The 23,120-nt window shown below is 40.6% G+C and overlaps 1 protein-coding gene across 4 annotated transcripts; it reads left to right on the forward strand.

Annotated features, from left to right (window-relative positions):
• The first annotated feature begins 3,452 nt into the window (after positions 1-3,452).
• Positions 3,453-20,494, forward strand: LOC103505754. 4 transcript variants are annotated; one of them, XM_017442575.2, is made up of 7 exons: positions 3,453-3,473; positions 4,318-4,516; positions 5,035-5,152; positions 5,589-5,745; positions 6,955-7,082; positions 12,335-12,519; positions 14,326-14,498. In XM_017442575.2, exons 1-6 carry the CDS (start codon positions 3,466-3,468, stop codon positions 12,469-12,471), a joined length of 747 nt encoding a protein of 248 aa, XP_017298064.1. In that variant the 5' UTR covers positions 3,453-3,465; the 3' UTR covers positions 12,472-12,519; positions 14,326-14,498. The 4 variants fall into 4 exon arrangements, with proteins under 4 accessions (XP_017298064.1, XP_026676815.1, XP_026676814.1 ...); XM_026821014.1 differs by lacking the exons at positions 3,453-3,473; positions 12,335-12,519; positions 14,326-14,498 and adding exons at positions 3,768-3,804; positions 18,329-18,513; positions 20,325-20,494; XM_026821013.1 differs by lacking the exons at positions 3,453-3,473; positions 6,955-7,082 and adding exons at positions 3,768-3,804; positions 6,752-6,879.
• Positions 20,495-23,120: the final 2,626 nt, after the last annotated feature.

A 23,120-nucleotide genomic window follows, 5' to 3' on the forward strand; every position in this document is an offset into this window, starting at 1 on the left:
ACGTCTAATGAGTTGTTATGTAGAGGAGAGGGCTAGGCTAGGCTTGGCTTGGCTTTGGAGAGCTAATGCTTCTTTGGACAGTTTAACATTTGGTAACGTAGGCACGCTTGAGCTAGGATTTTTTTTCTTTCGGCTCAGTCCTGTTCATAACTACCACCTCCAAATATTGTTCACCCCCAGGGTTTGGCAAGTACAACTACTTCATCCTCTTCAGTATGATCCCAGTCTCTTTCGGGGCCAGCCCAGCCTAGCTCAGCCCTGTTCATAACTACCACCTCCAAATATTGTTCACCCCCAGGGTTTGGCAAGTACAACTACTTCATCCTCTTCAGTATGATCCCAGTCACCATGAGCTTTATGTTCAACACCCAGTCTATGGCGTTCATACTGCCCGTCATTTCCTGCGACTTTGAGCTCTCCAGTCTGCAGAAAGGCATTCTCAATGGTGCCATCTATGCAGGTAATTAATCTTAAGGTGTGTCCGATCGACATCGATTCACAATAAATTCACATTGATCGACGGGCGTCGACTTAGTGTGGACACGCCTCTGTGCAGTTTGGACCGGCCACTCAGGCTTCAGACCAAGGTCTGTAAGACTGCCTGAACATGTGTGGCGGAAAAAGTTTCCGTCAGACAGTTTGAGTGGACTGGCCGGTACAAGGTCAGCCACTTACTATCATGTAGACCTGACTGTCATGTCTACCTGATAACCTGATGAGCACACACACACTATCAGGTGTACCTGTCAGGTCTACCTGATAGTGAGTGGCTGGCCTCAGACGGTTTGAGCGTGACTGGCCGACACAAAGGTCTGTAAGACTGCCTGAACATGTGTGGCGGAAAAAGCTTCCGTCAGACGGTCTGACTGTAGAGTCTGTCAGATCTGGGTCCATCACACAGTTTGAGCGTGAGTGGACTGGCCGGTACAAGGTCAGCCACTTACTATCATGTAGACCTGACTCTCAGGTCTACCTGATAACCTGATGAGCACACACACACACACTATCAGGTGTACCTGTCAGGTCTACCTGATAGTGAGTGGCTGGCCTCAGACGGTTTGAGCGTGACTGGCCGACACAAGTCACATTGATCGACGGGCGTCGACTTTGTGTGGACACGCCTCTGTGCAGTTTGGACCGGCCACTCAGGCTTCAGACCTAGGTCTGTAAGACTGCCTGAACATGGTCTGACTGTAGAGTCAGATCTGGGTCCATCAGACATTGGACTGGCCGGTACAAGGTCAGCCACTTACTATCATGTAGACCTGACTGTCAGGCCTACCTGATAACCTGATGAGCACACACACACACTATCAGGTGTACCTGTCAGGTCTACCTGATAGTGAGTGGCTGGCCTCAGACGGTTTGAGCGTGGCTGGCCTCAGACGGTTTGAGCGTGACTGGCCGACACAATAGACCGCAGGACATCCAAAGGGCGCATGCGCAAAGTCGGGTACACTAGGCTACGGTCGATGGTCGGTTCTGTGTTGTGGACACCCAATTAGGTGTAGGGACCAATGGTCCCATATAGGTACTAAGCTTCACGAATCTACGAAGTATGCTTAACACAAAATCAAAATACCTTTGTCCTGTTTTGGTTTCAGTTTGGAACTGTTGATACTCGTGTGTACAGTGTTGCTACGTTCCTCGGTCTTATTTCAGGCTACGGTCGATGGTCGGTTCTCTGTTGTGGACACCCAATTAGGTGTAGGGATCAATGGTCCCATAGGTGCTAAGCTTCACGAATCTACGAAGTATGCTTAACACACAATCAAAATACCTTTGTCCTGTTTTGGTTTCAGTTTGGAACTGTTGATACTCGTGTGTACAGTGTTGCTACGTTCCTCGGTCTTATTTCATTTCTCTACTACATCCTCACAGTGTTCCTGGTCAGAGGATTGGGAAAGAAGTACCTCTATGGTAAGTTGGTAAGAATGAATTCCCTTGCACGCGGGAGACCCGGGTTCGATTCCCGGTGGGGTCAAAAATTTATATCATACAAATGATTGATTCCCTGACTGGCTGTTGCGGGGCCACTCAGCCTCGTGAGGAAAATGAGTAGCTATGTAGGTACAATATAAATGCACATAGCGACCGGTGCCAGCATGGTAGATAAATCTTGGGTTGGTAAATATTTGGAAAATCCTAGTATGCTGCAGTGAACATCAAAGTTGTGACAGACCACACGAGTCTAATGTAGCAGTTGTTTCATAGCTACGAAATAAATAAAAGGACAGCGGAACACTTTTTTTCAAGTCGAAAAACTAGATTTTCCAGCTGTCTACCTAGTAGTAGGTACCTACCTACTACCTAGCTACCTACCTATCTGGTTTTTGGCCAACTTCTGAAAGTTTACAAAATGAGTGTCGAAACTGCCGAACGTAATTTCGAACCAATTCCAGCCAGTTTATTCGAGGTGTTGTTCCCGACTTTTAAGACGTACTAAAGGCTTTCGGTTCATTTTGTTATGGAGGACTATGATGAGAATGAAGATGAGATCGACTTTGCTGATTTCGAAACGGCCATCGAACAGACAGGTAAGTTGTGTTAACATTCCCGACTTTCAAGACGTACTAAAGGCTTTCGGTTCATTTCGTTATGGAGGACTATGATGAGAATGAAGATGAGATCGACTTTGCTGATTTCGAAACGGCCATCGAACAGACAGGTAAGTTGTGTTAACCTTTAATCTGCCAGCCTAGTTAGCTTAGTTGGTAGTGCGTCTGCCTTGTAAGCGCTAGGCCGCGGGTTCGATTCCCGCCCGGGGCGGATTTAGTCAGCGTCACAATCAGCCCTAACTAGGGTGATTGCTTTGGGCTAACATTTGGTTTTGGCTACAAATTTTACGAGCAGATGCCCTTCACACTCAACCTTTGCTATTTATTTCGCAAGGGGAATTAGACTAAATAGTAAAGGCCCGTTCCCAGTTGTCATGAGTTTCATCCGATTTTTTCCGAATATCCTGTAGGAAATGTAATATGAGTGTGTTCCCACTACCAAAGACATTCCGAACCACACAAAATGTCCTTATATGAGACAATTTAATTTAAATGACAGTGTTCCCACGACACACGATACGATTTTTTTTCCGTACGACAAGTGGTAACGGACCTTTACATGATCAGGATTTCTTATGAGTCTTATTACTCATTAAGTTGTCTTCTTCCAGGTGAAAAGTCTGATGGGAGCTCCGCCTACGTCCAGTATGTACTATATGAATCGTACCTTGCGTCATCGTGTAGCTAAAGGCTTGAGACAGCTCATACCCATATTCCATCCCGCGAACATAATCGGAAATCCGCGAACATAATCGCTAAATCCGCGAACATAATCGCCAAATCCGCGAACATAATCGCGAAATCCGCAAGCAAAATCACCAAATCCGCGAACATAATCGCGAAATCCGCGAGCATAATCGCGAAATCCGCGAGCATAATCGCGAAATCAGTCCTCCAATGTCTCACCATGATGTCGTAAGTATTTTCCCCCCCCCTCATAGTTCGTTCGCGTCACTTTCCAACAAGTTTGATAGAGGGAACTGTGACGATTGAGCCCTTATCGTCCTGAAATCGACTAGAGAAAACAGGATAGGTGAACGCCATCTGTTCCGAAAACGAACCTTATCTGTTTAGTATAAAGTCTGCCCCCAGGCGGAAATCATATACGTAACCTAGCGCTTACAAGGCGCTACCGCCGCTACACATAATCGCGAAATCCGCGAACATAATCGGCAAATCCGCGAACATAATCGCCAAATCCGCCGGCCGTGGTCATTCTAGTCCTCCAAGGTCTCACCATGATGTCGTAAGTATTCCCCCCCCCTCATACTTCGTTCGCGTCACTTTCCAACAATTTTGATAGAGGGAACTGTGACGATTGAGCCCTTATCGTCCTGAAATCGACTAGAGAAAACAGGATAGGTGAACGCCATCTGTTCCGAAAACGAACCTTATCTGTTTAGTATAAAGTCTGCCACCAGGCGGAAATCATATACGTAACCTAGCGCTTACAAGGCGCTACCGCCGCTACCCACTAAGCGCCAATATTATGGGAAAACTTTGAACTACATATTATTTCCGACTCCCCATGAGCTCACGTGATGTGACGTGATAGTAGTGTGTTTCGACCATTCTATTCTATTCTAATTGTATTCTATTGTGAACCTCCGTGTTTCAGGATAAACGTTGTCCGGCTTCTGCAGCCAGAAATTCTCGCCTCGTTTCCGACTCCCCATGAGCTCACGTGATGTGACGTGATAGTAGTGTGTTTCGACCATTCTATTCTAATTGTATTCTATTGTGAACCTCCGTGTTTCAGGATAAACGTTGTCCGGCTTCTGCAGCCAGAAATTCTCGCCTCGTTCTTCAACCAGACCGGCAATTATGACCGCAATCTGTGTGAGTCACTCAATGGGGAGACGGCTATCAAAAAGACTCCGCAAAATATGATGACCAGTTCAGCGTACGCTGTGTTTGCCGCGTCCAATGCTCTTACCAGACACGAGTTTTGCGAGAAAGTGAGTTCGATTCGATAGGGTACCTAGGTTACCAATTTCATCAAAAATGTATGCAAATTACAAAACCATCGACCCTCGCAGAAAATATACTAGGCTCAATTTCGTCATTTTCTGCGAAGGTCTGTACTATGGTCGGACCCATGATCAAGGCTCCGTTGAGGACGCTTCTATTCATTAGCATGATTTGTTGCGGGCTCTGGGCCCTTATTTTTTTTAAAAAAAATTAAGCAAGGTTTTAATTTATAAAAAAAATACACCTATTTTGTACCAAATACATGAGACCTTGTTTAGACTGCGGGAGTAAAGGGACTTTTCAGTCTCATTCTGGCAGTATAAACAGGGTATATTCTATTCTATTTTCTCGTGGGTCGACACTAGGCTACGGTCGATGGTCGGTTCTGTGTTGTGGACACCCAATTAGGTGTAGGGATCAATGGTCCCATAGGTGCTAAGCTTCACCAATCTACGAAGTATGCTTAACACAAAATCAAAATACCTTTGTCCTCTTTTGGTTTCAGTTTGGAACTGTTGATACTCGTGTGTACAGTGTTGCTACGTTCCTCGGTCTTATTTCATTTCTCTACTACATCCTCACAGTGTTCCTGGTCAGAGGATTGGGAAAGAAGTACCTCTATGGTAAGTTGGTAAGAATGAATTCCCTTGCACGCGGGAGACCCGGGTTCGATTCCCGGCGGGGTCAAAAATTTATATCAAGCAAATGATTGATTCCCTGACTGGCTGTTGCGGGGCCACTCAGCCTCGTGAGGAAAATGAGTAGCTATGTAGGTACAATACAAATGCACATAGCGACCGGTGCCGGCATGGTAGATAAATCTTGGGTTGGTAAATATTTGGAAAATCCTAGTATGCTGCAGTGAACATCAAAGTTGTGATATGATAACACAAAGAAACAGTATTTATTATTTCTTTTATTTTTTCTTTCATCTCAGTGGTTTCCATGCTAATCTGTGCTGCCTGTATTTGTATCTACCCCTGGACCCATAAAATTGTGATATGATAACACAAAGAAACAGTATATTTATTATTTCTTTTATTTTTTCTTTCATCTCAGTGGTTTCCATGCTAATCTGTGCTGCCTGTATTTGTATCTACCCCTGGACCCAATCCGTGTATGTAGTTATGATCGCGGCCATATTCCTAGCCCTGATGTCTACCATGATCAGCTTGATCCTGGGCTGTTCTGTGCAGGAGTTTCCTACGTCACTGAGGTAAATATGGCTCATCCTGGAACGTTGCTAGGGTTATTTTGAACCGATTTAAAATAGCCGATTATCCAAAAATGAGCGCAAATTGTTTGTCGACCGCAGTTGCTTCACTGAGGTAAATATGGCTCAACCTGGAACGTTGCTAGGGTTATTTTGAACCGATTTAAAATAGCCGATTATCCAAAAATGAGTGCAAATTGTTTGTCGACCGCGGTTGCCACTGGATTAATTGAATTTGATCTGATTATTAATCCACAATGTTCCTGATTGTCTGCAGACTTATATCCAAATTCGGTCTCACAAACTTGTTTTCCAGTAGATTATAGGTACGTGTACGGCAAGTTTCAGGCATGAAGTCTACTCAAACCTGCTATCCTAAAACAAGGTTATAAAGCTGTGTCCACACATAGTCGACGACCACACACACACACACACACAGTTAACTATGTTGTATTAATCTTTGACCCATTAAATATACGAGACCTTGTTTAGACTGCTGAGGTAGGTAAAGGGACTTTTCAGTCCTTCTATTCTGTTTGGCTTTGGACTCATCTTAAGTCTGCAACAGGGTGTAGTTGTGTACCACCCTTTGTACGGCAAGTTTCAGGCATGAAGTCTACTCAAACCTGCTATCCTAAAACAAGGTTATAAAGCTTAGATTATAGGTACGTGTGTACGGCAAGTTTCAGGCATGAAGTCCACTCAAACCTGCTATCCTAAAACAAGGTTATAAAGCTGTGTCCACACATAGTCGACGACCGACATCGATCGACGTCGACTAAACCGCCCACACTGCCTGGATAACATAGAGTCACCTCGTCGATCGACAGCCAGTTAACTATGTTGTATTAATCTTTGACCCATTAAATATACGAGACCTTGTTTAGACTGCTGAGGTAAAGGGACTTTTCAGTCCTTCTATTCTGTTTGGCTTTGGACTCATCTTAAGTCTGCAACAGGGTGTAGTTGTGTACCACCCTTTAAAGACCATGTCCTCTTTGTCTTTCAGAGCAATGGCAGTGAACATTACAATGATGTCAGGTAGAACTGGTACTCTGGTGGGCAGTATCCTGTTCTCCAAATTCATTGCGGACATGTGCCAAGTAGCCCTTCTTACAATAGGAGGCATCATTGTTTGTAACATATCTCAAGTCTGCAACAGGGTGTAGTTGTGTACCACCCTTTAAAGACCATGTCCTCTTTGTCTTTCAGAGCAATGGCAGTGAACATTACAATGATGTCAGGTAGAACTGGCACTCTGGTGGGCAGTATCCTGTTCTCCAAATTCATTGCGGACATGTGCCAAGTAGCCCTTCTTACAATAGGAGGCATCATTGTTTGTAAGTATCGCGAGGACTTTTTCGTGTCTCCATCTGACTTTTCAACTCAGTGAGTTTTAAATTTAGTTTTATTGAAAAAGTCTTGCTTGATCTGTTTGATATCTGTTTTTTCAACAAACGAAGTGACCTCTAAATTTAGTTCTAACTGAAAGATTTAGTACTCAGTTTTGTCTGTTTATAGCTTTCGCCATCAGTTCCTGAACGGTTATTTGAATTTTACTGATTTTAACCTCACTAAAGACTGTCGCCGAATGGATGGGGTTGATCCCCCGTCACGAAAAACCTTCGCAGTAAAAGAAAAAAAAAAAAAAAATTGGCAGCTAGACCCAAAAAAAAAACCTCTTTTCTTCCTCAAACCCGGGATATAAAAAGCAAATTGGCAGCTAGACCCAAAAAAAAAAACCTCTTTTCTTCCTCAAACCTGGGATATAAAAAGCAAACATACCAAAAAATAATCAAAAATAAGGAAAGTAAAAAAGGACAGAAAACAAAGACTGCGTATAAAAATACATCAACAAAGTTCATAATTAACCAAGAATTTGATTCAATATATACCTAAACTTGAAAAAATAGTTGGCTGTATATATCTATCGGAGATGGGAAAAAATTACAGCTCCGATCTGGGTCACTGGGTCGATCCAAGAGAACCTGTATTAGTAACATATCGCTAAGGCATGTATTGCTAGGAACTGGTCCTGACGATATGTGGACTCTGTGGAGAAAAATACATCAACAAAGTTCATAATTAACAAAGAATTTGATTCAATATATACCTAAACTTGAATAATTGGTTGGCTGTATATCTATCGGAGATGGGAAAAAATTACAGCTCCGATCTGGGTCACTGGGTCGATCCGAGAGAACCTGTATTAGTAACATATCGCTAAGGCATATGAGGTATTGCTAGGAACTGGTCCTGACGATATGTGGAGGCTGCTGATATGATGATATAAATTTGGGGGGGCTCGGTTGGTCAAGTGGTAATCGGTTGGCCAAGTGGTAATGTGCTTGATGCAACCCGGGATCGAATCATATAATCGGCAAATTTTCGCACTTTTTTTTAAGAAAAATAGGTAATTTATTGTTGTACCTAGGTAAGTGCACCATTTATTCGCCCCCCTAAGGGTTTTTCCAGACAAAAACGGTTATATCTTTGGTCCTAATTATTTTGGAATAGTGATCTTAGGTTCTTTTGAAGCGGAATTTAAGTGGTAATGTGCTTGATGCAACCCGGGATCGAATCATATAATCGGCAAATTTTCGCACTTTTTTTTAAGAAAAATATGCGGTAACGTACAGTAACCTGGTTGTTATTTTTTTAAAGCTGGTCACATACATATTTCTGCCGCACCACCCACTTTCTTGGCTCAGCGAGAGCTTTTTTAAAGAGTTTTAATGAAAGAAATTGTAACAACGGAGTTCTGATTCTCCCGAAATCGACTAGAGAAGCCAGCCGTTCCGAGAACGAAACTTATTTGTTTAGGATAAAGTTCACCACGGGCGGGAATCGAACCCGCGACCTAGCGCTTACATTCTAATAAAGCAAGTGCCCATCTCGCCCATCTGATGAGAGGCATAATACGGGATGGGCATGCTACGACACAGACCACATGCGTCTAATGTAGCAGTTGTTTCATTGCTGTTATATCTTTGGTCCTAATTATTTTGGAATAGTGATCTTAGGTTCTTTTGAAGCGGAATTTAAGAAAAAATAATTTATTGTTGTACCTAGGGTAAGTGCACCATTTATTCGCCCACCTAAGGGTTTTTCCAGACAAAAACGAATATATTTGGTCCTAATTATTTTGGAATAGTGATCTTAGGTTCTTTTGAAGCGGAATTTAGTCCTTAATAGAATGTATTTATAGCGAAATAATTATTGTTTATCCAGGACTAAAAAATCCTTTACGCCATCAGACTGAATAAGGTCTTGTCTATTCCACTTTTGCCGAAACATTTTTGTATGAATGCCTGTTATTTAAAATGAATATGCAATGTGCTAAACATAAATAGTGTTGAACCAAAAAAAAAAAAACTTTATAGGTAGCGGTAATAATCTGATAACTGTGCCCTAGGTATTTTAATGGAAATTTTGTGCAAATTTCAGTTATGAAACCCATTTTTCTCTATGTTTAACTGAAAAAAAAAAGTTGTGACCGGTTTATTATGGGAAGGTCGTGTATTTTAAAGAAAAACAAAATGACGGATATCTCGGAAACTAAGCGAGATACGAAAAAAGTTATTGTAGAATGTTTTTATTGGAAATGACCTCAGGAATTTACCCTAGGCTTTTGGTAACGTTTTTCGTGTTCACCCTGTATAGCATCCAGGGGGAGGCTGGCAGATTGTGATGTATTTTATAATAAATTCTTCTTCGCTACCTATTTTCAGATTATTTATTGGCGTCGAGTGGATTGGAACAGATCACATGCCTTCAGCCACACTCCATTTGTCAAGGGTCTAGGTTTTCCTTGCCTTTGGGATCAATTAAATTTGAAGAAGCTATTTTTCTATTATTTATCGGCGTCGAATGGATTGGAACACATCACATGCCTTCAGCCACACTCCATTTGTCAAGGGTCTAGGTTTTCCTTGCCTTTGGGATCAATTAAATTTGAAGAAGCTATTTTTCTTTTTACCTAGGTATCTACAGTTGATTCTTGTCTATTTCTTCGTATTTCAGTGATAGCCTACTTCATCATCCCGATCAAATGGACCTATCCCGTGTTCGATTTCTTCCTGATGTGCTCCTGGCGTATTTTCCTCATAGTTTCTACGTTCCCAAGTCTGGCCGGAGCGCTGCTGGTGTTCTTCATCCCGGAATCTCCCAAGTTCCTCATGACGCATGGCCGTAGCGATGACGCGCTTGACGTGTTCCAGAGCATGTATGCGCGCAACACGGGCAAACCGAAAGACTCTTATCCGGTAATTATCCTTCTGTCGCGTCGCGCGTCGGGTGCAATGCTAAACCTAACACTGTCGGGCGCAATTCATCTGTGAGATATAACTCTACGAAAAACAGATTTCATTTTCTTTGTAATAATTCAAATGAAAACTTTATTTTGAACATTTTTGGTACCTCCCTATGTAAAAAATATTACCATCTTCTTTTTCTCCAATGCTAAACCTAACACTGTCGGGCGCAATTCATCTGTGAGATTAACTCTACGAAAAACAGATTTTATTTTCTTTGTAATAATTCAAATGAAAACTTTATTTTGAAATTTTTGGTACCTCCCTATGTAAAAAATATTACCATCTTCTTTTTCTTCGCCTTTTCCCGTGTACAGACGGGGTCGGCGTTTTACGTCAGGCTCTCAATCAGCCCTAACTAGGGTGATTGCTTTGGGCTAACATTTGGTTTTGGCTACAAATTTTACGAGTAGATGCCCTTCACACTCAACCTTTGCTATTTATTTCGCAAGGGAAATTAGACTAAATAGTAAAGGTCCGTTCCCAGTTGTCATGAGTTTCATCCTATTTTTTCCGAATATCCTGTAGGAAATGTAATATGAGTGTGTTCCCACTACCAAGGACATTCCGAACCACACAAAATGTCCTTATATCTTATATGAGACAATTTAATTTAAATGACAGTGTTCCCACGACACACGATACGATTTTTTTCCGTACGACAAGAAGTGGTAACGGACCTTTACATGATCAGGATTTCTTATGAGTCTTATTACTCATTAACTTGTCTTCTTCCAGGTGAAAAGTCTGATGGGAGCCCCGCCTACGTCCAGTATGTACTATATGAATCGTACCTTGCGTCATCGTGTAGCTAAAGGCTTGAGACAGCTCATACCCATATTCCATCCTCCCCTACTCAAAACGGCCGTGGTTATTTTAGTCCTCCAAGGTCTCACCATGATGTCGTAAGTATTTCCCCCCCCCATAGTTCGTTCGCGTCACTTTCCAACAAGTTTGATAGAGGGAACTGTGACGATTGAGCCCTTATCGTCCTGAAATCGACTAGAGAAATCAAACCTATGCCAAACTATTCAGTACCCTCCCCGTATTATTCCGTAAAAAGTCCCAAAAAATCCCGCGTCACATTTGGCCACGGCTAAGGTCTTATCGTCCCGAAATTTAAGAGAGAAGGAAGACAGGATAGGAGAAAGTCAGCCGTTTCGAGAACGAAAATTATCTGTTCAAGAAAAAATCCTCCCAGGGCGGGAATCGAGCCCGCGGCCTTAGTGCTTACAAGGCAGACGCGCTACCAACCAAGCTAACTAGCCTTAGGCTTGCCAAATATCCAAAATGTCGATTCGGGAAGCGAATCCGCGAACATGATTGCCAAATCCGCGAACATAATCGCAAAATCCGCGAACAAAATCGCCAAATCCGAAATCCGCGAACATAATCGCGAAATCCGCGAACATAATCGCAAAATCCGCGAACAAAATCACCAAATCCGCGAACATAATCGCGAATCGCGAAATCCGCGAACAAAATCGCCAAATCCGCGAACATAATCGCGAAATCCGCGAACAAAATCGCGAAATCCGCGAATATAATCGCGAAATCCGCGAACATAATCGCGAAATCCGCGAACATAATCACCAAATCCGCGAACACAATCGCGAAATCCGCGAACATAATCGCGAAACCCGCGAACATAATCGCCAAATCCGCGAACAAAATCGCCAAATCCGCGAACAAAATCACCAAATCCGCGAACATAATCGCGAAATCCGCGAAAAAAATCACCAAATCCCCTGGATATTCAGGGATTGATGACTAGAGTTGGCCATTTGTCTTTGTAGTTAGCCCTTTTCCCGTTAATCCTTGAGTTGTGTCCACACATAGTCGACATCGTCGATCGATGGTCGGTCGACATCGCGTCGACTGACACCTACACTGCCTCAACAACATATATTCACCTCTTCACTTCTTCTTCAAAAGTAATTTTATTACCATTAGGTAAATATTTCAAAGTTGACTTGGAAAAGTTCAATACTGGATAATTTACGCAAACCGTCTTCCTTTTCCAAGTCAAAAGGTAGTTTAAAGATTTGACGCAAATAAAAAAAAAAAAAACAAACATGTAGAGATCTCAAAATAAAAGTATGAAAGTCGCGTCAACTGACACCTACACTGCCTCAACAACATATAAAATATTCACCTCTTCACTTCTTCTTCAATTCGTCGACTATGTGTGGACACCGCTTTACGCAATTTTCCCAATTTCTCAATAAGTCAGTAAATATAATAAAAATGTTTCAATGATCTCTTTAATTTTCCCCCAGTCTGTGCCCTGCTCATGCTGTTCGGTCTGAAGGAGCTCACAGTGGAGGAGCGTGTTATCACACGACCCACTAGCATTCAGGAGATCGAGGAAGAGGGAGACGATATGACGCACAGCATGTACATGATACACACCTGATTCGCCACTTACTGGACACGTCCCCCTTTACCATTCGGAACTGATAAGGTGAGTTTCAGAAATTTAGATCATCGAAAGGAGTGTCCACACATAGTCGACCGGCCGTGGATCGATATCGATCTACGAGGTGAGTCTATGTTATCGAGGCAGTGTGGACGGTTCAGTCGACATGGATGTGGCAGTGTGGCCAGTCGACTATGTGGGGATGAGAGCCTGTTCCCACTTGTCCTTTCACTCCATTTTCTTCCGAATGTCCTGTAGGTAATGTAATTTAAATGAGAGTGCTCCTATTACACACGACACGATTTTTTTCCGAAATCTATGTTATCGAGGCAGTGTGGACGGTTCAGTCGACATGGATGTGGCAGTGTGGCCAGTCGACTATGTGTGGATGAGAGCCTGTTCCCACTTGTCCTTTCACTCCATTTTCTTCCGAATATCCTGTAGGTAATGTAAGTTAAATGAGAGTGCTCCTATTACACACGACACGATTTTTTTCCGAACGACAAAGTGGGAATGGGCTCTTACCCATTTTATATTTGTTCTCTTATCCATTTTATATTTGTTCTCTTACCCATTTTATATTTGCTCTTACGCGTATTTTTTCTTGTAGACTCTGAACTACTCTAAAGCGATTTCTGCTCTTCTGAAGCCCACTTCCCCCTTTTAATGCGGGCTCTTACCCATTTTATATTTGTTCTCTTACCCATTTTATATTTGTTCTCTTATCCATTTTATATTTGTTCTCTTACCCATTTTATATTTGTTCTCTTATCCATTTTATATTTGTTCTCTTATCCATTTTATATTTTGCTCTTACGCGTATTTTTTCTTGTAGACTCTGAACTACTCTAAAGCGATTTCTGCTCTTCTGAAGCCCACTTCCCCCTTTTAATGGAAAACTCAGAATTTAGTTAAACTCATGTAACACTAGGTGGCGTGGTAGCGCTTGTAAAACATTGGAAATTCAAGATGACGTCTTCTCAACCCTGAAAAATCTAATTTGGGAGTTTGAAGTCCACTTCCGTTCTGTTTCACAAGAAAAATACACGTCTTTAATTTATGTTTGTTTGTTACCATCTGAGACATAAACACAAATTGGACATACCATTGTTTTCTTGGATGTATTATTTCTGCCTGCCTATATTATACGAATTGAATTATTGGTTATTGGCCATTTGTCTTCTTACACCGTACAGAAAGCAATTCGTCTTTAATTTATGTTTGTTTGTTACCATCTGAGACATAAACACAAATTGGACATACCATTGTTTTCTGGGATGTATTATTTCTGCCTGCCTATATTATACGAATTGAATTATTGGTTATTGGCCATTTGTCTTCTTACACCGTACAGAAAGCAATTGAAACAAAATTAAGCTAGGTACTTATATTTACCATAGACTTGTAGGTAAATAGAGGTATCCACAATCCACATAAATCAGTAGGTAGGTACTTATCGCATACACCTAGGTCACGAAATTATTCATCAGAACTCTTTTTGTTTACCTATATACAGGGTGTCACCAATCTTAGTGGCAACCACTAAATTAAGACGTAGGTCTTCGAATCTGGAGGTTGGTGGTTCGAGTCCAAGTCATAAAATTTAGCGAGGGGTATTAAATTGGGGGAACGGAAAGCATTTCATCACCTATACATACTTAACTTTACTAGATGGACCTTCACAAAGTTACAGAATCTTCAACTTTATTTTACGAGTATTGAGTAGAGCGTTGGACTTCGGATCTGGAGGTTGGTGGTTCGAGTCCAAGTCATAGAATTTACCGGGTTGTATAAAGTGGGGAATGGCAAGCATTTATAAGCATTCTTAACTTTATTATTTTATTTATACAGGGTGTCCGGAGGTTGTGAATAACTCGTGAAGTGGTTGAAATCCCGTCCTCACAACTCACCTAAACGATGTGTCCTCAAAATGTACCTAAATGATGTATTCTCAAAATGTATATCTAAGTGATGTTGTACACTTGCACAGTATAACAAATAAACTTTTTTTGCTTTAGATTAAATACAAAACTTACATGCCTATTTTACCTACCTGAAGTTGTAATCACATACCTGATGAATTATTCTTCGTGTCAAGTTAGTGTGATGTAGTGCAGTATCCTCCGTTAAAGCCAGGGGAGTAACGTTTCCCCTCCACTTAAATTAACACCGAACTTAACACCGAAAATAGTATATAAGTGTTTTTTCGAAGGGCCCCGAAAAAGTATATAAATAAATAAAAAACGTTTCGTTGTATTATGATGTTACAATTGTATATGACGCCACTGGAACTTGGAAGATGGAGCAGGGATTCCCTAGTGTGATGTTTTCTGGAGATGTTTCTTTTTTATGAAAAATAAAGTCCCTTTCCTTTTTAATAATCATCATCATCAGAAAAAAAAGAAAAGCTGAATAGACGTCATTAAAAAAAAAAAAAAAAAAAAAAAAATGCATCCATCTTATGTTTGTTTGTTTGTTACCATCTGAGACATAAACACAAATTGGACATACCATTATTGTTTTCTGGGATGTATTATTTCTGCCTGCCTATATTATACAAATTGTTGAATTATGGTTATTGGCCATTTGTCTTCTTACACCGTACAGAAAGCAATTGAAACAAAATTAAGCTAGGTACCTACTTATATTTACCATAGAGGTATCGGGAAAATTAAGTTAACTACTTGTAGGTAAATAGAGGTATCCACAATCCACATAAATCAGTAGGTACTTATCGCATACACCTAGGTCACGAAATTATTCATCAGAACTCTTTTTGTTTACCTATATACAGGGTGTCACCAACCTTAGTGGCAACCACTAAATTAACGGGCAGGACATAGAATTTACCGGGGTGTATAAAGTGGGGAATGGCAAGCATTTATGAGCATTCTTAACTTTATTATTTTATTTATACAGGGTGTCCGGAGGTTGTGAATAACTCGTGAAGTGGTTGAAATCCCGTCCTCACAACTCACCTAAACGATGTGTCCTCAAAATGTACCTAAATGATGTATTCTCAAAATGTATATCTAAGTGATGTTGTACACTTGCACAGTATAACAAATAAACTTTTTTTGCTTTAGATTAAATACGGTACCTATCTAAATGATGTTGTACACTTGCACGGTATAATAAATAAACTTTTTTTTAAGCTTTCGATTAAATACAAAACTTACATGCCTATTTTACCTACCTGATGTTGTAATCACATACCTCAATTATTCTTCGTGTCAAGTTAGTGTGATGTAGTGCAGTATCCTCCGTTAAAGCTAGGGGAGTAACGTTTCCCCTCCACTTAACACCGAACTTAACACCGAAAATAGCAAGTGTTTTTCCGAAGGGCCCCGAAAAAGTATATAAATAAATAAAAAACGTTTCGTTGTATTATGATGTTACAATTGTATTGTTTTGTACAACGCTTATGGTACCTGAGATCATGTACAATGTACATGGTATCTTAAGGCTAAATAATTGAGAAATCACACTGATGTTACAATTGTATATGACGCCACTAAAATTATTCCATAGCCGCCGGGGGGTTGAAGGGTTCTCGTTTTTTGGACACCCTGTATTCACATTTTTTTTTTGTCAAATAGGTAGTCAATAGTACAAAATACCAGCGAGATTACAAAGAAAATTCCGATTCCTATAATGGCATGCGACATAATGTACCTACCTACCTAGAGTTACCTATTGGGTATGAAATCATTGGTAGGTATGTATACCTACCTATGTATTTAGGTACCTATGCGGGTACATATCTAAATACATACATAAGTAGGCAGGTTTATGGTCCTACGAATCTGCATACTCAAAACTAAAAGCTGATGTCTTTAAAATACTGTCGCGACGGTATTCTAGTTGAGTTGTAGGTATTTTCCTTTTGGAATTTCCCCCCGTCTGAAGCTGGTTTTCCCCTCGTTTGGAGTGATGGTGCCTGTACTAAAACCATAGGGAAGGAAATCTTGTATTTCAAGTCATTGGAATCGGTTGCGTATCCGAAAGAAAATTACAACTTTGGCTCCATATTCTCTTGCCAATTGCAATATTGTTGATATCGAAAGAGTTCCAGAGAGATCTGTTCCAAATTTCTTGCGTGTGAGTGTATCATTTTGCGGTAGGTACCTTTGACTGTCAGATCTTAAGAGTCAAGTTGAACTCTGCTTAGGAAACAGAAATAGTAGTTTAAATACAGGAATAATTGTTTACATAGGTATCACACAGGAAATTCCTTTGACTTAAGTGATTTCCTGTCATCCATAGGGACTTACCTGTCTACTATTAAGCATACCTATAAGTAGTAGTTTATTTAATAATTTATTTTTTTACCTATCTCGGTTACAACCAATTTTTTTTGCCATTGAAAAGCATGCTATCTGGTTCTCAATATATAACTGGAGACTCGAGTTATGTGTTGTTATCAGATAACAGTGTGGTGTCTGTACTTATTGGTATCCATTGGTACAATACAGGGTGCTTTAAGCGCCCGTAAAGGCGGTAACGTACAGTAACCTGGTTGGTAATTTTTTTAAAGGTGGTCACATGCATATTTCTGCCGCAGCACCCACTTTCTTGGCTCAGCAAGTGGGTGCTTTTTTAAAGAGTTTTAATGGAAGAAATTGTAACAACGGAGTTCTGATTCTCCCGAAGTCGATTAGAGAAGCCAGCCGTTCCGAGAACGAAACTTATCTGTTTAGGATAAAGTTCACCCCGGGCGGGAATCGAACCCGCAACCTAGCACTCACATTCTAATAAAGCAAGTGCCCATCTCGCCCATCTGATGAGAGGCATACTACGGGATGGGCATGCTACGACACAGACCACATGCGCCTAATGTAGCAGTTTTGTTTCATTGCTACGAAATAAAAACGGCGGTGAAACACTCATCTTTTTTTTATTATTATTATTTTTAAGTGCACTATCCTCAAATCTAGTTAGGCTAGCAACTCAAAGTGCTGACTAAAAAAACTCAAGTAAAAGGGTATGATGTTCTTCTAAACAAATATGTAGGTACCTACCTACAAACAATGCCAAGTTGGTTAAGCCCAGTATAAAGAGGGAGAGACCCATCTAAACGTTCTCATGAAACACTAGTACCTATCCTACAATACGTAGCTAACGTAGTTACATAGATAGAGTTATTATTATTATCCCACGATATCTTGACAGCAGAGCTTTACAACTTATGAAGTTCAAGGGTATTCAAGGGTTTGCAAAGGTTATCTATGGAAGACTAGTACCTATCCTACAATACGTAGGTAACGTAGTTACATAGATAGTTTTATTATCCCACGATATCTTGACAGCAGAGCTTTACAACTTATGAAGTTCAAGGGTATGCAAGGGTTTGCAAAGGTTATCTATGGAAGATAGAAGAAAATACAACAGTGGTCTTATTGACTTTTAGCACTGACTACGTACAATTCTTCTGGGTATTTTAAATTAGGTAAATAGAGAAATAGAGATTCAATGTCGGTTCCACAAATCGTCGATCGATGGTCGGTCGACATCGCGTCGACTGACACCTACACTGCCTCAACAACATATATTCACCTCTTCACTTCTTCTTCAACAATTCGTCGACTATGTGTGGACACAGCTTTACGCAATTTTCCCAATTTCTCAATAAGTCAGTAAATATAGTAAAAGTGTTTCAATGATCTCTTTATTTTTCCCCCAGTCTGTGCCCTGCTCATGCTGTTCGGTCTGAAGGAGCTCACAGTGGAGGAGCGTGTTATCACACGACCCACTAGCATTTGTGTGGACACAGCTTTACGCAATTTTCCCAATTTCTCAATAAGTCAGTAAATATAATAAAAATGTTTCAATGATCTCTTTAATTTTCCCCCAGTCTGTGCCCTGCTCATGCTGTTCGGTCTGAAGGAGCTCATAGTGGAGGAGCGTGTTATCACACGACCCACTAGCATTCAGGAGATCGAGGAAGAGGGAGACGACATGACGCACAGCATGTACATGATACACACCTGATTCGCCACTGACTCGACACGTCCCCCTTTACCATTCGGAACTGATAAGGTGAGTTTCAGAAATTTAGATCATCGAAAGGAGTGTCCACACATAGTCGACCGGGTGGACACCGCTTTACGCAATTTTCCCAATTTCTCAAAAAGTCAGTAAATATAATAAAAATGTTTCAATGATCTCTTTAATTTTCCCCCAGTCTGTGCCCTGCTCATGCTGTTCGGTCTGAAGGAGCTCATAGTGGAGGAGCGTGTTATCACACGACCCACTAGCATTCAGGAGATCGAGGAAGAGGGAGACGACATGACGCACAGCATGTACATGATACACACCTGATTCGCCACTTACTGGACACGTCCCCCTTTACCATTCGGAACTGATAAGGTGAGTTTCAGAAATTTAGATCATCGAAAGGAGTGTCCACACATAGTCGACCGGCCGTGGATCGATATCGATCTACGAGGTGAATCTATGTTATCGAGGCAGTGTGGACGGTTCAGTCGACATGGATGTGGCAGTGTGGCCAGTCGACTATGTGTGGATGAGAGCATTGAGAGCCTGTTCCCACTTGTAGTGAGTTTCACTCCATTTTCTTCCGAATGTCCTGTAGGTAATGTATTTTAAATGAGAGTGCTCCTATTACACACGACACGATTTTTTTCCGAACGACAAAGTGGGAATGGGCTCTTACCCATTTTATATTTGTTACGACTATGTGTGGATGAGAGCCTGTTCCCACTTGTAGTGAGTTTCACTCCATTTTCTTCCGAATGTCCTGTAGGTAATGTAATTTAAATGAGAGTGCTCCTATTACACACGACACGATTTTTTTCCGAACGACAAAGTGGGAATGGGCTCTTACCCATTTTATATTTGTTCTCTTATCCATTTTATATTTGCTCTCACGCGTATTTTTTCTTGTAGACTCTGAACTACTCTAAAGCGATTTCTGCTCTTCTGAAGCCCACTTCCCCCTTTAATGGAAAACACAAAATTTAGTTAAACTCATGTAACACTAGGTGGCGTGGTAGCGCTTGTAAAACATTGGAAATTCAAGATGGCGTCTTCTCAACCCCGAAAAATCTAATTTGGGAGTTTGAAGTCCACTTGCGTTCTGTTTCACAAGAAAAATACACGTCTTTTTTGTTTGTTTGTTTGTTACCATCTGAGACATAAACACAAATTGGACATACCATTGTTTTCTGGGATGTATTATTTTTGCCTGCCTATATTATACGAATTGAATTATTGGTTATTGGCCATTTGTCTTCTTACACCGTACAGAAAGCAATTGAAACAAAATTAAGCTAGGTACTTATATTTACCATAGAGGTATTAGGAAAATTAAGTAAGGTACTTGTAGGTAAATAGAGGTATCCACAATCCACATAAATCAGTAGGTAGGTACTTATCGCATACACCTAGGTCACGAAATTATTCATCAGAACTCTTTTTGTTTACCTATATACAGGGTGTCACCAATCTTAGTGGCAACCACTAAATTAAGACGTAGGTCATAAAATTTAGCGAGGGGTATTAAATTGGGGGAACGGAAAGCATTTCATTACCTATACATACTTAACTTTACTAGGTAGGTTGAAATGATAAACATATACTTCTTCACTAAAATAGTGAAGAAGTATAGGTTTATCATTTCAACCTACCTAGTCAAGATGGACCTTCACAAAGTTACAGAATCTTCAATCTATACTTAACTTTATTTTACGAGTATTGAGATAGAGCGTTTGACTTCGGATCTGGAGGTTGGTGGTTCGAGTCCAAGTCATAGAATTTACCGGGGTGTATAAAGTGGGGAATGGCAAGCATTTATAAGCATTCTTAACTTTATTATTTTATTTATACAGGGTGTCCGGAGGTTGTGAATAACTCGTGAAGTGGTTGAAATCCCGTCCTCACAACTCACCTAAACGATGTGTCCTCAAAATGTACCTTAATGATGTATTCTCAAAATTTATATCTAAATGATGTTGTACACTTGCACAGTATAATAAATAAACTTTTTTTTTAAGCTTTAGATTAAATACAAAACTTACATGCCTATTTTACCTACCTGATGTTGTAATCACATACCTGATGAATTATTCTTCGTGTCAAGTTAGTGTGATGTAGTGCAGTATCCTCCGTTAAAGCTAGGGGAGTAACGTTTCCCCTCCACTTAACACCGAACTTAACACCGAAAATAGTAAGTGTTTTTTCGAAGGGCCCCGAAAAAGTATATGACGCCACTAAAATTATTCCATAGAGCCGGGGGGTTGAAGGGTTCTCGTTTTTGGACACTCTGTATTCACATTTTTTTGTCAAATAGGTAGTCAATAGTACAAAATACCAGCGAGATTACAAAGAAAATTCCGATTCCTATAATGACATGCGACATAATGTACCTACCTTATTTTACCTACCTGATGTTGTAATCACATGCCTGATGAATTATTCTTCGTGTCAAGTTAGTGTGATGTAGTGCAGTGCAGTGTGATGTAGTGCAGTATCCTCCGTTAAAGCTAGGGGAGTAACGTTTCCCCTCCACTTAAATTAACACCGAACTTAACACCGAAAATAGTAAGTGTTTTTTCGAAGGGCCCCGAAAAAGTATATGACGCCACTAAAGTTATTCCATAGAGCCGGGGGGTTGAAGGGTTCTCATTTTTGGACACCCTGTATTCACATTTTTTTGTTAAATAGGTAGTCAATAGTACAAAATACCAGCGAGATTACAAAGAAAATTCCGATTCCTATAATGACATGCGACATAATGTACCTACCTACCTAGAGTTACCTATTGGGTATGAAATCATTGGTAGGTATGTACCTACCTACCTACCTATGTATTTAGGTACCTATGCGGGTACATATCTAAATACATACATAAGTAGGCAGGTTTATGGTCCTACGAATCTGCATAATACCTACAGTTAGACCTATCTATTACCTATATCCTAAGTGACATAGAAGACCTAAGAGTTTTATACCTAGAAGTATAGTAGTTTATTTAATAATTTATTTTTTTACCTATCTCGGTTACAACCAATTTTGTTTGCCATTGAAAAGCATGCTATCTGGTTCTCAATATGTAACTGGAGACTCGAGTTATGTGTTGTTATCAGATAACAGTGTGGTGTCTGTACTTATTGGTATCCATTGGTACGATACAGAGTGCTTTAAGCGCCCGTAAAGGCGGTAACGTACAGTAACCTGGTTGGTAATTTTTTAAAGGTGGTCACATGCATATTTCTGCCGCACCACCCACTTTCTTGGCTCAGCAAGTGGGTGCTTTTTTAAGGAGTTTTAATGGAAGAAATTGTAACAACGGAGTTCTGATTCTCCTGAAGTCGACTAGAGAAGCCAGCCGTTCCGAGAACGAAACTTATCTGTTTAGGATAAAGTTCACCCCGGGCGGGAATCGAACCCGCGACCTAGCGCTTAGCGGTAACGTACAGTAACCTGGTTGGTATTTTTTTAAAGGTGGTCATATGCATATTTCTGCCGCAGCACCCACTTTCTTGGCTCAGCAAGTGGGTGCTTTTTTAAAGAGTTTTAATGGAGGAAATTGTAACAACGGAGATCTGATTCTCCCGAAGTCGATTAGAGAAGCCAGCCGTTCCGAGAACGAAACTTATCTGTTTAGGATAAAGTTCACCCCGGGCGGGAATTTGGCACCAAAACTAAAAGCTGATGTCTTTAAAATACTGTCGCGACGGTATTCTAGTTGAATTGTAGTATTTTCCTTTTGGAATTTCCCCTGAAGCTGGTTTCCCCTCGTTTGGAGTGATAGTGCCTGTACTAAACCATAGGGAAGGAAATCTTGTATTTCGAGTCATTGGAATCGGTTGCGTATCCGAAAGAAAATTACAATTTTGGCTCCATATTCTCTTGCCAATTGCAATATTATTAATATCGAAAGAGTTCCAGAGAGATCTGTTCCAAATTTTTTGCGTGTGAGTGTATCATTTCGCGGTAGGTACCTTTGACTGCCAGATCTTGAGAGTCAAGTTGAACTCTGCTTAGGAAACAGAAATAGTTGTTTAAATACAGGAATAATTGTTTACATAGGTATCACACAGGAAATTCCTTTGACTTAAGTGATTTCCTGCCATCCATAGGGACTTACCTGTCTACTAGTGAGCAGTAAAGAGGGTTAGGTGGTAGAGAAAGGCGTGACATTTAAGTTCATTCCATGAAACTACGTGAAAACAAAAACCACGCCACCTTGGATCAAAGGCAATTTTTCTAGAAAAATTGTAAGGGCTGATTTTTTCTTCTTCCAAATCTAGGTACCTAAAAAGGTTTTACAAAAATTTACCTACCTCAGATACGAATAAAATTATGACAGATAAAGTTAAATAAAATTTGTCTTCGTACTCGTATGTAAATAAAAGTTGGATATCTTTTATATTCCTTTCATGCGGTTCTTGATCACTAGAAATCAGTGACGGCCTTCCAACTTCAATCCTTTTCGACCGAAGTATTAGTTATCAGTAGGTACAAAATGACTGGATTTGAACTCACCTCAGATTCTGCACTGGTCTCCTCTCGAAGAAGTGGAAGGCTTGTGGTACAATCGCAAGACCTCTCTACTGATCTAAGAACTTCGTACTCTGGTTTAATATGGTTCTTTTCTCATACAAGCAATGAGGATGGCTTAC

This window comes from Diaphorina citri, unplaced genomic scaffold, assembly GCF_000475195.1.
Source record: "Diaphorina citri unplaced genomic scaffold, Diaci psyllid genome assembly version 1.1 scaffold193, whole genome shotgun sequence".
Taxonomy (NCBI): Eukaryota; Metazoa; Arthropoda; class Insecta; order Hemiptera; family Psyllidae; genus Diaphorina; species Diaphorina citri.